We start from the raw sequence: 14652 nt of genomic DNA on the forward strand, positions 1-14652 counted from the left end.
GCATAAACAGACATAACTGGACAGGTCAAACTGAGAGATACGTTAATGTATCCATTAGTTTTAATGAAATCCTTTTAAGATTCTAATTTGCATGTAGCCCATTGCAACTTTATTGGCTGAAAACTTTTAAGTGAATACAAATCTTAAACCAATCATCAGTAGTAGGAGGATGCATATGTTTTAAAATGTGTAGTTGGATTGAAAATTTTCCAGACAATCCTAAATAATACTTAAAAACTTCAATACGTAGAAGATGATAAAGAAGGTTTGGAGCAATAAAGCCCATATTACATCTCTCTCTACTGAGGACAAGTAACAAGCTCCCATATAGTTCCTTTAATCAGCTATGCAGCACAGGGCACCAAAAAAATCCAGTTTTACATTCCTGATTGAAGAGGAGATCACATTTCCCACCATTTTTACAAAGGCTTTTTTTTGTTCTGCAAGCAAAAGTAAAGATTGTCATAAGAATCCATGTGCTCTCTTAATTATGACAGGTGGTGAAGATCTGACAATATTGCTGATTTACATAGTCAGTAAAAAAGGAGCGTATTGTACATACTTTATATGGACAGTGCAAGCCCTATTCTCTTTCATCTATTTTGCTATACATAAATATGATGGATTATACACTTTTTACACAATTTTATAGTGTATTTAAAAATGAAACTATATAGAATGAACACACAATCCCAATCTTCAAGTGAATTAAACAACAAAAGGAAATGTAGTACAAATATCATTTATATACTGGCCTGACAGTCTTAAGTCGTTTTTTCCCTGGGCCTAAGAGACTTCTATGCAGGATAATACAGAAGATGGGAAAAGAGCAATTAAGTTAATGTAAGACCTACACACTGGACTGAACTCTGCACTAATGCAATCCCTCCTCCCTTATCAACTGAATAGTTAATGTGATTGCATGGGATATACATCAGTACAGAATTTGATCCTTTGTACAGCACATAGCAAATGGTCCTCAGGACTGGTGCCTCGAGGCATAACTGTAATACCAATAATATGCCCTAAAAATTTGTTTGCCAACTCCTGAAAGGAACAGAAACTCTTGCAGTAATGTTTCTGATGGAAAATCAAGAAACCAAGACTGTAAAGAAATGCTAAGTTTCAATAGTAGTAAGGTTCAGAAGGATAAAATCAGAAGAGACACACCAAGAGAAGCAGGGTACATTCTATTTTGTAAAAATGGTCCAAGTCCAAGTGTGATATGTAAGATTTTAAAATCTTCTGCATTGGCAAATGTCAAATGAGTTTAGGCACCTACACGAGGAGTTCCAGTGTTTTGTTAAAGTCATCTTCCTTGTAGACTGCATGCCAACTTCCCATTTATATCTCATGACATGACGGCAGTGTTAATACAGCCCTTAATATTTCATGCTGTTACATCTACTACATCATGTACTGGTCTGATAATATGAACATTAGCAGGTGAACTCAGAAAACTTAGTGGCATCTTCCGAAAGAAAGGAATAGTTTATATAGGCTATTGCTACAGGAAAAACAGGTAGAAAGTGCCTGAACTGTATCTAATTAAAATGATTCTCACAGACACTGGACAGTGACTACTGAACTGAGAAGCTAAGATGACATTTAACATGTAAACTGTGTGGTGTGGTCAAAACTTAGCTTTTTTGTCCATCTAAATATTATGTTCTACAGAGGAACTGATAAACAGAAACTGACTTTCTTTGAATAAATCAGAGTGAAATGAGTGTTTTCAAAAAGTTACTTCCCTGAAAAACAGCACATCCTGCATGACGATGTGTGTATTCTGGAGCAAATGTTGTCACAGTTATTAAGCACTGATGAAAGATTAGGAATATATTTGCCTTACTACCAGTTGCTTCTACCAACACCAGGAGAAGGAAAGCATCTTTATACCCAACTCCAAAATCTAAAGAGTTTAAATAAGCAATAAACTTGGGTAATGTAAATCTGAACTGCTGTCTGTTTGGACACTGGGAGAGAACAGTGGCCAACTGAAAGATCTGTTTTCCTGGTGGTATTATCTGCTTGGAGGATTTAAGGTAGGGATGTCATACAAAAAATGGAGACAAGCTGATATTTCTGTATTGTGAACACAATTACAAAAATGTTTTCCCCCTTTTGAAATACCCCAATCAGTACTATTTGTACACATACCTCGAAGAATTCTCTCCTCATGGCAACGTAGAAAGTCCCAGATTCTAACAGTGCCGTCGTCAGAGCATGTAGCAAATTTATTATCCGTGGGTGAGAAACTGTTACATGAAGACACACAGCAGGGGAAAGAAGTCAGCATTTAACAGATTATCTATGCTTCTCAGACAGGGCAAAATTAAACTGTACGGTGTTATACATTGAAAGAGGCATTTGAACATAAGGGCTGCTAATTGAACATAGTGTCTGCCAATCGACACATTTCATCACAAGACTGAATTTAGTTGAAGATTTACTTCTCCATTTTAGTCCCCAGTCAAGAGGAAAAATCCAGAATTTATATTTAGCACTATCCTATCTAGGACTGTACTCAGCAGCACCTTCTCTGTGAGACCAGCAGCAACATGAAACTGACTCCAGAGCAACTGCTTCCTAGACTTTCACGTTGTTGGTAGTGGTAAAGTGACATTGTGCAGAAGCACAGGGGAGAGTACGAAGAGTAAATTTCCTCTTCAGCCACAAGTGCCCTGCAGCAAGACAAGCAAAAATAAGGAATGGTGGGGAATAGGAAGAGACTACTGCTACTAGCAGCTGAACTGGTTGCTGAAAAATTCTTATATAAAACATGTTCCACACATATGAAAAGAAACAGAGGAAGATTTTTTCCTTCTGTGAAATGAAGTTGGAATTCTACAACCATGGAAGATGCTTCCAAATTGATCAATATTGCTTGATGAAAGTCGCTGGGAAAAGTGTGGGGTTATTTAGCCATGTGACTACGGTCAGACCATCTCCAGCGACTGACAGGCAGCCACTTCCTTTCTGGTGCAGTGAAAGACCAAGGAAGAGTCTCTCTTCAGTTAATTCAACAGCAATCCCCTTTAAATCCTGGACCTTTATGATCAGGAAGGGGCTTAATGTTGGAGAAATTCAGTGTATGGACATGATACACTAAACCAATAATGCATCCAATGTACACGTCTTGTAATCAAACTTTGTCAAGAAATCCTGAATCTCATCAGAGGGGAAAGCGGTGACTTCAATAGAAAGTGTTTCTGTGGCACTGAACCTCTTACCACCAAGGGGCAGAACCCCAATCTGAAGAAACACTGCATTAGATTTATTTTGGGTCTGCAGCTCCTCTTCAGGTTTACTTTAAAGTCATTTCTTCTACCGACATATCTTACTAAAAAGATTTACCCATATTTACTTTAGAAACATCTTTCATATACATCTTACTGAGAAAATATCACTTAAGACTCCATTTTTATATAAAATATACATTTGCACAACTGAAGCATCAACACTGAACCAGCAAAATGTCCTACAGTCTTCTTTTCAATGGTCTGCTTACAACTTCAAATCTTGAAGAACCCATTCCAATGTTAACATTAGACTTCTGGATGTGGCAATCTGTGTGGGTCTTCAGTATTAGTGGAAACCTTGGCCTCACCAAGCCAAGCAGTTCTTCACTTTATTTAGCTTTTATTATTATTTCGTGAGAACTATGCAGGTGTTTTTTATTTCTGAAGGTTTTATATTTTATTCAGTTAGATTATTAAAGACTGAATTCTTTATTTGGAATGAAATTGTTGTCTTACACAGTCCGTATAAAAAGGAATAACTGATACACATCGTCACCATATATAAATAAAAAGAATACCAGTGCAAAATGCGGCAGACAAATACATCTCTAACATATTGCAGAGGCAGATACTGGGACAATACTATTTCTGAAAGTTGCCAGCAAATCGGTGAGAATGTGGAAACAAAAGAAAATATTGTGTTTACGAGGTGCATGAAGTTTCCCAGAATCTGACAGAACCCATGCATCTCTGCACCCAGAATACACTTAGAGAACAGTCTAATTATGGCAATAGGTACTACAGAAAATGGTATATTGTGTATAAACCTGGCCTCTCTAATCGCCTCCTTATGTGCCTGGAACATCTTGACGTTGTTCATGTTGGACTGCCAGTATTTCACATATCCCCCGTGGTCTGCTGTCAGCATCCACATATCATTGTGAGACCAAGTCATGGCCCTTACAGGGCTGTCGTGAGCCTGAGGAGTCAAAAATAAAACTTCTAGCAAATATATTCAAACATCACCTAATCCACATGAACACAAAGTCAGTCAGAGCATGTATATTTAACATTTATGACAAGGGAATCAAAGAAATGGAGAATATTTAGATCTGCAAGCTCTTCAGGGGAGACTATTTTGTGTCTCTTGCACAGTGCAGTGCACAATTTACTTGTGAAGAGCTAAATACTTGCATTTTGTCTCCAATTACTTACAACATTATAATAAATCCTCTCAATATTCCCTTGAGAACAAGTCAGAAATATTATCTCTATATTTCAGATGGGGAGATGCAGTTAGAAACATTAAACAAATTGCCCAAGATCACAGCTGGAGTCAAGGACTGAGCAGGATAAGCATTCAGGTGTTCCTATCTCTCAGGACTGTACTAAGTCTACTAGCCCATGGCAAATACATAGAAATACATGACTACAATATTCTTTACAATCTCAAAGAAAGACGCAGATTGCTTGCTGGATGCAGTTACCTGTAATATTGTTTCAAAGTTGAAAGTCAATCCATTCCACAAGGTGAACTCTCCACTAGAAGCCCCAGTGACCAAGCGCCTTCCTTCAGGAGTCCACTGGAAGAGAAAAACGGAATTAGATTGTGTAGATAACTAATACTGAAGGGTACAGGAGAGGTAAGTTACAAGTCTTTGCATGAGAATCTAAAGCATTTGGGATTTATAAAGTGACTCTGTACTGGAAGGTCAGATGAAAAAAATCAGATTGTTGTCATATAATACAGGGCTTTTCATCTCTATGTCACCAGTTCAAATCCAGCCCAAGACACTAGTGACCAAGAGCTTTCAGAAGGTGGCTATCCAGTCACCTATATGAAATGAGTTTGGTGGCTTCAATCCAGTTCTAGTGAACAGGTGGCCATATCAAACATGTCACTACTAGGATCCTGGCACTGCTGCAGGCAGACTAGTAGATTGCAAGGATTGAACAGGCATGGTGACTGAACTACCCTCTTTCTTCGATTCCTTCAAGTCAAAGTTGAGACACATTGGCACCAAAACAGTTTTGAGGAAATTAGACTGAAAGTAAAATACATACAAGTCAAACAGTGACTAAATTGTTTCATTATCCCAGAATCTTTCCTAGGATCCTCTGTGAAAATGTGAGGCATGTCAGTCTAGGTTTTGAGAAAGTCTGGGGGTGCCCAAGACCTGAAATCATTCATGATGGTTTTACTTGGAAACATTTCTATGTTTATTATCTTGCATTCTAATTTTATGAGAGACAAGTATTTTTCAGTTAACTAATCAAGCCTGGGAACAAATCTAGCCCAGGCCAAGATAAATACTCACCCTGACAACAAACACTGGGCATTTTACTTTATTGGTAGATGTCCTAACAAATTTTGTTGTTACAGCATTCATAGGGTTATTCAGCATTCCTATTGGAGGGACCAGCTATAAGTAAGGAAAGAAAAGAATTTTAGTAACAACATTTCAACTTGCACCTTGGGAAACAGCAAGAAAAGCAGAGACCCAGAGAGCTCATTTCTGGAACGACAAGTGTTTGCTTGTAGGAATGAATCAATTAAGTATGTTCAGAGTTTGAGATCAGTGGATACTTCTTTCACCATCTCGTGAACATACCCATGAACAACATCTCAAATGCAACTAACCTTTCAACTCTTGAACTTTAGCAATTTCACTGCACTAGACCAGGACTGAAAGAGTCCAAAGAATCTATTACCCTTCAAGCTCTCTTCTAGGGACAAAACAGCTCCTTTAGTGCAGGGGAATGTAGATAAAGATGCCCTCTACATCTTTCTTACCACTCAAGGACAAAAAGAGAACTTTGGTATACTGAGGTAGAGTACTTCTAACTTTCAGGAAGAAGAGTTTTAATGTTTACAGTACAGCTTCAGAAGCATATATAAAAATGTGTACTTACATCATTATAATATCCTGCATCAGGCTGAATTGCCCGCATGTCTCGCTGGTCTCTCTGCCATACTCTATTCTGGAAAGAAGAAAATAGCTCCTGGTTCATATTACTGCTGTATTCCAGTGTTATTGAACAAAAAGTAGGAACAATTTTACAGACTGCATATTTGGAAGCTTCAGCATGTACAGCATAAGCATAAATCCAGTGCAAAATGTAGGGCTTCAGGGAACCAGAAGACTTTAAATTATGTAAGATGTAAGGAAGACAGAGGTAAATTATAAGGAAGATTGCGATTCGGGCCCATTGAGTTCCATGTATTTATTCACCTGAAGTAAACATTTCTACGTAAAAATACTATGAAGGTAGTGGTCTTGTGTTTAATAGTCTGCATTACCAAAAGACAGACATAAGCCTAGTCTCTTGCTTTCTATGCCAGAAAGGGTTACATGCTCAGCCTCTATAAGAGCTTCGACTCTGCAGTGACCCCTCTGATGGCCTCTAAAGCAAGTTCCATCCAGTAGTGCTTGCCTAGAAAGGACATTTCTGTGGTCAGGACACCAAGAGCAAACAGTGCAGTCAAAGGGACAAGGTTTAAAAGTCCAGAAGACAAAAAAATCATTTCCAATATATATGGTTTTCTATAATGACCATCATTACTGTATTCAAGTATTAGATGTGACATGATTCACAGCTTGGCCATTTTAAGACTTGCACCCTACTTTAACTTCATATTGTGGATTCAATCAAGTTTTGACTGTGAATCAAAGTTTAAGCTAAAATTTAAGATAAGCATTTTTGGCATAAAGTGGAGTAATTTAACTTAATTTCCTGAATGGCGTGACTGTGATGTGATAAAAACCATGAAGGCCCATGCCACATCAGTTACACTTCAGATCAGTTAAATATGGAGATAGTATGGAGCCTGGAATTGAGCACACCTTAACTTTGGGTAAAATGGGATTCAAAACCTGGCTATAAATTTTGCTAGTTGTGCACAGTAATCTCTTTTGCAATATTTAGACTTGTTCTACATTTTAAAACTTGTAACAGCATAACAATATAAGCCAGGGGTGTGAAAACATACACAAACCCTACCGATACAGCTATGCTAACAAAACTTTCAGCATGGACATGTGAGGGCTTCTGTCAGCATAGCTAACATCATTTTGAGAGGTGGTTTTACACAGATGCAACATATACTAATATAAAGAATTTTTCTGCCACTACAGGAAAGAGTTATGTCGGCATAGGCTCTGTGATGTAGACAGCACCACAGTTACCTCTAAGACTATTTTTAAAAACACATACATAAATACAAATTTGAATTAAAACAAGCTTTTTGTTTTCAAACTATTACAACTGTGGGTTGGCTACAGTGGAATGGACACATACAATTCATTATAATGATGTCTTTATAATTTTGCAGTTGAGATACTGCTAGCGTTCCCATTATGTATTTGGAGATTTACAATTTTCTGATAATATATTTCCTCTGAACTAATACTTGAACATGGCACACAATCTCAATCTAGAAAAAACATTTATAAAGAAGTTTAAAAGACAGTCATTTGGAAAGCCAAATGGGTATTTTTTCTTGGCTAGATTTCTTCTACAATATTTGGTTTAAAGTAGTCTCAGTCATTAGGACTCCACAAAATGGCACAGATTATGTGTGGTATGAGAAGCCTATGTTACTTTGCTTCATTCAAGGAAACAGCTGAATAGAAAACAACAGCTATTTTTCTGTTGCCCAATATGAACACTCAAGTTTTCTCTTTATTTATCTCTCCCGACAAAGAAAAAGCCAAAAGTTGACAAAGAATGATCATGACTTTAACATAACAAACATAAGATTACATAAACTTGAATGTCAAAACGAAGCAATAAGATATGCCATTTTTGTCCCAAATCAGAATTCACAGAAAATCTAACAGTAAATCATCCAATTCAAATATGCACTACAGGTTTATTGTTTTAATCAGAAGGAGCAACATAATCCATGCTTCAGTGAAGCTGTAAGTTTCTGAAAGAGCATTGTCAATTTTATATAATCCCCAATTACCTAAACTACTCAGTGCACATACCTGAAATTTGAAAATCAGAGTTTCAAAAAATACTATTCAGACTTTGGTACAGCAGATTAACTAGACTTACCTCCAGATATTTAATTACAGAGGGATTGTAGTCTATAGTTTTCCGGTTTACAGCTTTTCTCATCCGTTTCCCATCAAAGGTGAGCTGCTGCATTGCCTGCTGCTGTGCAAAATCAGGTCTCTTGTAGAACAGCTGCCGAGGAGCCTGGTGCTGGAACCTCGGCATATGGAAAAACCGAGGCGGGGAGCCAATTTCTGTGGCCATGGTGATCTTATTTCTAAAACACTAAAAGAGGTACAATTTTAGGGGACTGTTTGTAATTAAGATTCGCTTCTGCTAACAGTGCTAAAAAAATAAGAAGTCTATCTGAAAAACATTTTACTTGCTCATGTAAACACGGCAGCATGAAAGTCTGCAAACCTGTTCTCTGAAGAGAGACAAATACGCATTTGCTATTCTTGTTTTGCCCTACAGCAAGTACCTAAATCAAATCTGTAAATTGCAACTTTCAACCTAATTCAATAAAGTACAGTTTTGCATCGAAGGCAAAGAGGAATTTTCTGCCAAGACCAATTACCACTCCAAGCATATGTCTATGCAGCAGCTGAGATAGGGTGACCAGATGTCCCCATTTATAGGGACAGTCCTGATATTCAGGGCTTCTTCTTATATGACACCTATTACCTCCCCACCCCATCCCGATTTTTCACATTTTCTATCTAGTCACCCTAAGATGGGAGAATGCTTCCAGTGCAGGCAGATAGATTTTGGCTAGCTCAAGCAGAACTAGTACATCAGTCAGTCCACACTAGGAAACATGACTCCAGCTGCTGTATAAAACATACACCAAGTTAGCATTTAGACAAACCACAGAAAAAGGTATGCTCCTAAACAACTAAGAGCAGAATAACTTGCTTAGACCAAGCCTTATATTTGCTGTTAAAAGAAAACAAACCAAATTGTTGTTCATGATTAGAGTCTTAACATTACCGAGTTGGAGAAAGTCATAGTTTTAATGATATTTCTAAGCATTCTTAAGATAAATACACTTCTTTTAAACAAATTAAACACTACAGAAGTCCCTTGGGACAAGAAGAAAATCCCTGTTTTTGAAACACAACTATTGTGGATCCATTCCATAGTGAACTTTTTTCTATGTTAAGTCCCTTCAAGATTGAGATATTTAACCTTTAATGTTTAAGATTTGAGACACAGCTGGGGAGACACACTTAGATACATATCAGAAATAGGATTAAGCCATGATTAAGTCTGCTACTGTGCTAGTAAAAGCAAAGCAACTCACTTTTGAAAATACACTATGATGACAGCACATCAAATTCTCAGTTCAGAACAGAGATTTTTCAATTGCCAGCCCTAAAAACTTACCCTGGGTTCTGAAAGTCAAGTTAGATTATTTACTGTCATACACTAGTAGAAAACATGCTACAGATCAACTTCTTCTTTCAACTACACCTATGCAAATGCACTTTGCACAGCTGAGGGTATAATCTTAAAACACAAGGATTATGGAGCTATAACAGAAATCAGAATTTGGTCTACAGTATCTTATCATCATTGATGATGCCTGTATGAATTTTGCAAGACAGACAGCCTTAACAATGAAAAGTAAATAAGGTTTTAAAATTCTCGGTTTTAATAATTTGTTTATAAAGCAGAAATTATTTTAAAGTATGCTTTAAATTAAGTGTTCCCAGAAAGTCTGGACAGAGAGCTGCCACAGGAATACAGAAAGAAAAGATGGTTTCTAACCTTGTAACTGCTGTTCTTCGAGATGTGTTGCTCATGTCCATTCCATTATAGGTGCATGCACGCCTCCGTGCACAGTTACTGGAACTTTTTTCCCCGTAGCAGACCCTGTAGGGCTGGCTTTAGCACCCTGTGCACATGCCGGCCCTACACCCCCTCAGTCCCTTCTTTCCACCAACTCCGGCAGCGGGGACTGGGGGTGGGTCATGGAATGGACATGAGCAACACATCTCAAAGAACACCAGTTACAAGATAAGTATTTTCTTCTTCGAGTGCTTGCTCATGTCCATTCCATTATAGGTGACTCACAAGCAATACCTTGGAGGTGGGCTGGAGTTACAGATGAGCTGCCTACAGCACCACTCTTCTGAAGCCCACGTCAGCCCACACCTGCTGGACGATGGCGTAGTGGGACGTGAAGGTGTGTACAGACAACCAGGTGGCAGTTCTGCAGATGACCTGCACCGGCACTCTCGCTAGGAAGACTGCAGTTGAAACTTGAGCTCTGATTGAGTGTGTTGTGATGGTCCCCGGAAGCAGCACCTTCGCTTGCTCATAACAGAGCTTGATGCAGGAAGTTATCCACGATGAGATGTGCTGGGCGGAAACAGGTAAGCCTTTCAACTGATCAGCCACCACGACAAAGAGCTGTGTCGACCTCCGGAACGGTGTCGTGCGCTCGATGTAGAATGCCAGCACCCACCTTACATCTAGCGAATGCCACCTTTTCTCCTCCTCCGAACCGTGCGGTTTGGGGAAAAACACAGGGAGAAAAATATCTTGGTTATAATGAAATTGGGAAAGCACCTTGGTCAGAAAGGCTGGGTGCAGCCGCAATTGAACTCTATCTTTACAGAATACAGCATAAGGAAGCTTTGAGGTCAGTGCCCTAATCTCGGAGACCCTCCTTGCTGAGGTAATGGCCACCAGGAAGGCCACCTTCCAAAAAAGCAGGAGTAAAGGGCATACAGCCATGGTTTAAGGGGGATCCCATGAGCCGCAAGAGGACCAAGTTGAGATCCCAGGGAGGCACCAGGTCCCGGACCTGCGGATAGAGCCTCTCCACCCCTAATTGTCATAGGGTGGGAGAAAACTGATCTCCCTTCCAAAGGCTGGTGAAACGCTGATATAGGTGCTAGGCAGACCCTCAGGGAGGCCATGGCTAGCCCCTGGAGTTTTAGCTGTAGCAAATACTACAGGATTGCCTGTATTGGTGAGAGACTAGGTGGAATCCCCTGGGACTCTGCCCAGCAGGTAAACTGCGCCCATTTAGCCCAATACACGACCTGTGTGGAAGGCTTCCTGCTACCCAACAGGATTTGCTGGACTTGCACCGACAGGCTTGCTCGTCTGTGATCAGCCACAAAGCCTCCACGCCATGAGGTGTAGGGTGTCCAGGTCCAGCAGGTGACCATGATCCTGGGACAGGAGATCGTGCCATCTTGGAAGCTCAGGCGGGGGGGGGGGGGGGGGGGTGTGTGTGCGCGCGGAGGCAGCGATTGATAGGTCCAGCAGCATGCTGAACTAGTGCTGGCGCGGCCAGGCCAGTGCGATTAAGATAATGTCCGCCTTGGACGCCCTTGTGCCTCAGGTGTGCCGCCACCACCGCCATGCATTTCGTAAACACCCTTGGGGCCGAAGACAGGCCAAAGGGCAAAGCTGTAAACTGGTAGTGGGAGCCAGCCACCATGAAACGAAAGAAGCATCTGTGGCTGGGGAAAATAGAAATGTGGAAGTATGCATCCTTGAGATCGAGGGCAGCATACCAGGTCCTGGATCCAGGGACGGGATTATGGAAGCTAGGGAGACCACACGAAACTTCAGTCTCTTAAGATATTTGTTGAGATGACGCAGGTCTAGTATGGGCCTTAGACCCCTTTTTGCCTTGGGACTGAGGAACTACCTCAAGTAAAATCCTTTTCCCATCATGTCCGGAGGAATCTTTTCCACTGTGCCCAGGCTGAGACGGGTCTCTACCTCCTGCATGAGGAGTTGCTCGTGAGAGGGATCCCTGAAGAGGGATGGAGACGGAGGGTTGTTGGGAGGGGAAGAAAAACTGGAGGACATAGCCCACCAAGACTATGCCAAGGACCCAGCGGTCCGAAGTAATTTTGGCCCATTCAGACCAGAAGGGAGCTAGGTGGTTTAAAAAAGGGGTGGGAGGGATCCAGGAAACAGGCTGGAAAGTCAGCCTCTTGCGCACCATTAAAATGACCTCCTTTGGTTACCTGACCGCCTAGACGACCTTTGCTGTGGGGCTGAGGAGGAACCAGCGGGTGGTTGGCATCTCCCAGACCCCCTATTTCTGTCCCTCTGTCTGTAGGGCGTGAACGGCCGTGGCTGATACCTCTGCTGTTTCTGGCCCTGAGGACGGAACTGATGCCTAGAGGTCTGGGATGTGTAAAGACCCAGGGAGCAGAGTGTGGCCCTCGAGTCCTTCAGACCATGCAATTTCGCATCCGTCTGGTCTGAGAACAAGACCAACCCATCAAAGGGGAGGTCCTGGATGGACTGCTGGACCTCCTGGGACAGCCCCAAGGATTGTCACCACGAGCACCTACACATGCAGGTGGCGGAGGCCATGGCTCTGCCCAGTGAATCTGCTGCGTCCAAGGATGCCTGCAGCGCTGCTCTAGCCACAGTGGTACCCTCCTCCATAATGGTGTTAAAGTTCAGCGCCTGGTCTTGAGGCAGAGCAGCTGTGAAGCGCTTCAGCGAATCCCAGAGGTTAAAGTTGTGCCTGCCCAGGAGAGTTTGCTGATTGGCAATTCTAAGCTGCAGACTTGTCGTTGAATAAACCATTCTCCTGAACAGGTCCAGCTTTTTGCGGTCCTTATTTTTCAGGGTAGAACCAGGCTGTCCCTGTCTCTCTCTCTGGTTGGCTGCATCTACCACGAGGGTCCCAGGAGAGGAGTGGGTAAACAGGTACTCTAACCCCTTGGCCGGGACATAATACGTTTCTTGGCCCCCTTATATGTCAGGGCCACCGATGAAGGGGTCTGCCACAGGGCCTTCACTATTTTCAAAACCCCTTCACACACAGGGAAGGCTAACCGAGCTGGGGCAGCTGCTGCCAGGACATTGAGCTGACTGTCCAGCATCTCTTTGAGCTCCTCCACCTCCAACCCCAAGCTGGAGGTCACACTTTTGAGTAGCTCCTGGTGTACCCTAAATTCATCCAGGGGCACGGAGTGTCCCTGGGAGACTGCCTCATCTGGGGAAGAGGAGGAGGATTGGAGGAGCATGGCGGGAGGTAGCACCCCTTCCTGCCTACAAGAGGTCCCCACAGAGGTCCCTTCCTGTGGGTCCGAATCATCCTTGGAGGGCAAATGATGGCCCTTCTCCAGTGCTGGTGGCACGGACTGCACACCTGAGAACTTAACGGACTGCAGTCCAGGCCCCACTGGAAATCCCCAGGGTCCCCAATATGGCCATAGGGGCGGCCACTGTCTTTGAGGCCATCCGCGGGCTACCTGCACTGGGGGCTCCTGAACCTTCTGTTGATGCTGCCTCACCCGGCGGCCATCGTCCCGGAGGACACCGAGGCACTATCAGAGGACCATGGCGGGGCTGCCACGGAGGCTCCCGCTGCGCGGTACCAAGCAAAGGGGGATCGATGCCCCAATCTACAGGCGCTCGCTCCGTTGCTCTGGAGAGTGGCCTCTCGGTGTCAACGATTCCAAAGATGACGAAATCTAGTGCTGGTGCCGCACCCGGTGCTGACGCATGGAATCCTGCTCTGATGAACTGGAATGCCTGGAGCATCGTCTGGACACCGAGGACTTGCGGCGCTGCTTTCCTCTCGGTGCCGAATCAGCCTCTGGTGACCGGGTTTGGCACCGCCTCAGTGCGGGCGAACTCTTCGGTGCTGGGGAATGGGAACAGTGCTGAGTTGCCTCTGAGGAACGGACCCCGATGGGTGATCTAGACAGGCGCCATCTTCTGGGGCAAACTTCTCCCAGTATTGGAGATTGTGAGCAGCATCAGGAGCGCGACTTCGTTCCCTGTGTCAATGCAGGGCACTCTGGTGACTGTGACCTGGAGAGAGACTGTGACCTTCTAAGGGGAGCGGCATCGTGATTACTGCTCCACCCTACGCGACCGGCTCGCCAGAGACCTTCCTCCCTGCACCGGGTATCTCCTGAGCCACTCAGGGGATCCCAGCGCAGGCTTCCCCTGCGACACCAGCCCCTTCTCTCTAGGTGGAGGTCAGGGTGGGGGCAGTGTGGGCAAGGCTAACAAGGCTCTTGCCGCCTAAAAATCCTCCGGTGTTGATGGCACCGGTAGGTGCAGGGGTGCCCCCCACTCCCAGGAGTCGGGGGTGACTCCCTGGCTAGAGACGCAGGCTCCGGTGAGCGGGTCCCCACAGTCTGGCTCTGTCCAGTGCTCGACCCCGCCTGCTTAGACAGTGTGGGGGAGTGTCCGCACTCCAAGTGTTGTTTTCGCTGCTTCTTCCTCAGCAGAGAGGAGGTCTGGTGCCAAGGTGGAGCCGGTGCCAACAGTGCGCTCTGCACCGATGCCAACAGTGCGCTCTGCACCGATGCCATGCTTGGTACCGAGGTGGAACGGGCTGGCTCGGAGGGCAGTCTAAGTGCTGCCTCTATGAATAATGCTTTGAGGCAGATTTCTCTGTCTTTTTGAG

General features: G+C 43.3%; 1 protein-coding gene across 6 annotated transcripts in view; it reads right to left on the bottom strand.

Annotated features, from left to right (window-relative positions):
* Positions 1 to 14652, bottom strand: part of WDR33 (WD repeat domain 33) — a 105628-nt gene that overhangs the window by 49808 nt on the left and 41168 nt on the right. For 5 of the 6 annotated variants that reach the window (XR_010918147.1, XM_067538838.1, XM_067538841.1 and 2 more), the window contains exons 2-7: positions 8304 to 8528; positions 6156 to 6224; positions 5561 to 5665; positions 4730 to 4825; positions 4070 to 4221; positions 2161 to 2258 (exon numbers count right to left, since the gene is read on the bottom strand). Coding sequence is in view for 5 of the 6 variants with exons in the window: in XM_067538838.1 (XP_067394939.1) it covers positions 2161 to 2258; positions 4070 to 4221; positions 4730 to 4825; positions 5561 to 5665; positions 6156 to 6224; positions 8304 to 8507 (724 nt within the window). In the remaining variant the exon portion in view is untranslated. Of the gene's footprint in view, positions 1 to 272; positions 441 to 2160; positions 2259 to 4069; positions 4222 to 4729; positions 4826 to 5560; positions 5666 to 6155; positions 6225 to 8303; positions 8529 to 14652 lie in introns of those variants that run through there. The other variant, XM_067538839.1, reaches the window with a different exon arrangement.

The sequence above is a fragment of the Emydura macquarii genome, unplaced genomic scaffold (assembly GCF_026122565.2).
Source record: "Emydura macquarii macquarii isolate MOO-44397 ecotype Brisbane River unplaced genomic scaffold, CSIRO-AGI_Emac_v2 contig_499, whole genome shotgun sequence".
Taxonomy (NCBI): Eukaryota; Metazoa; Chordata; order Testudines; family Chelidae; genus Emydura; species Emydura macquarii.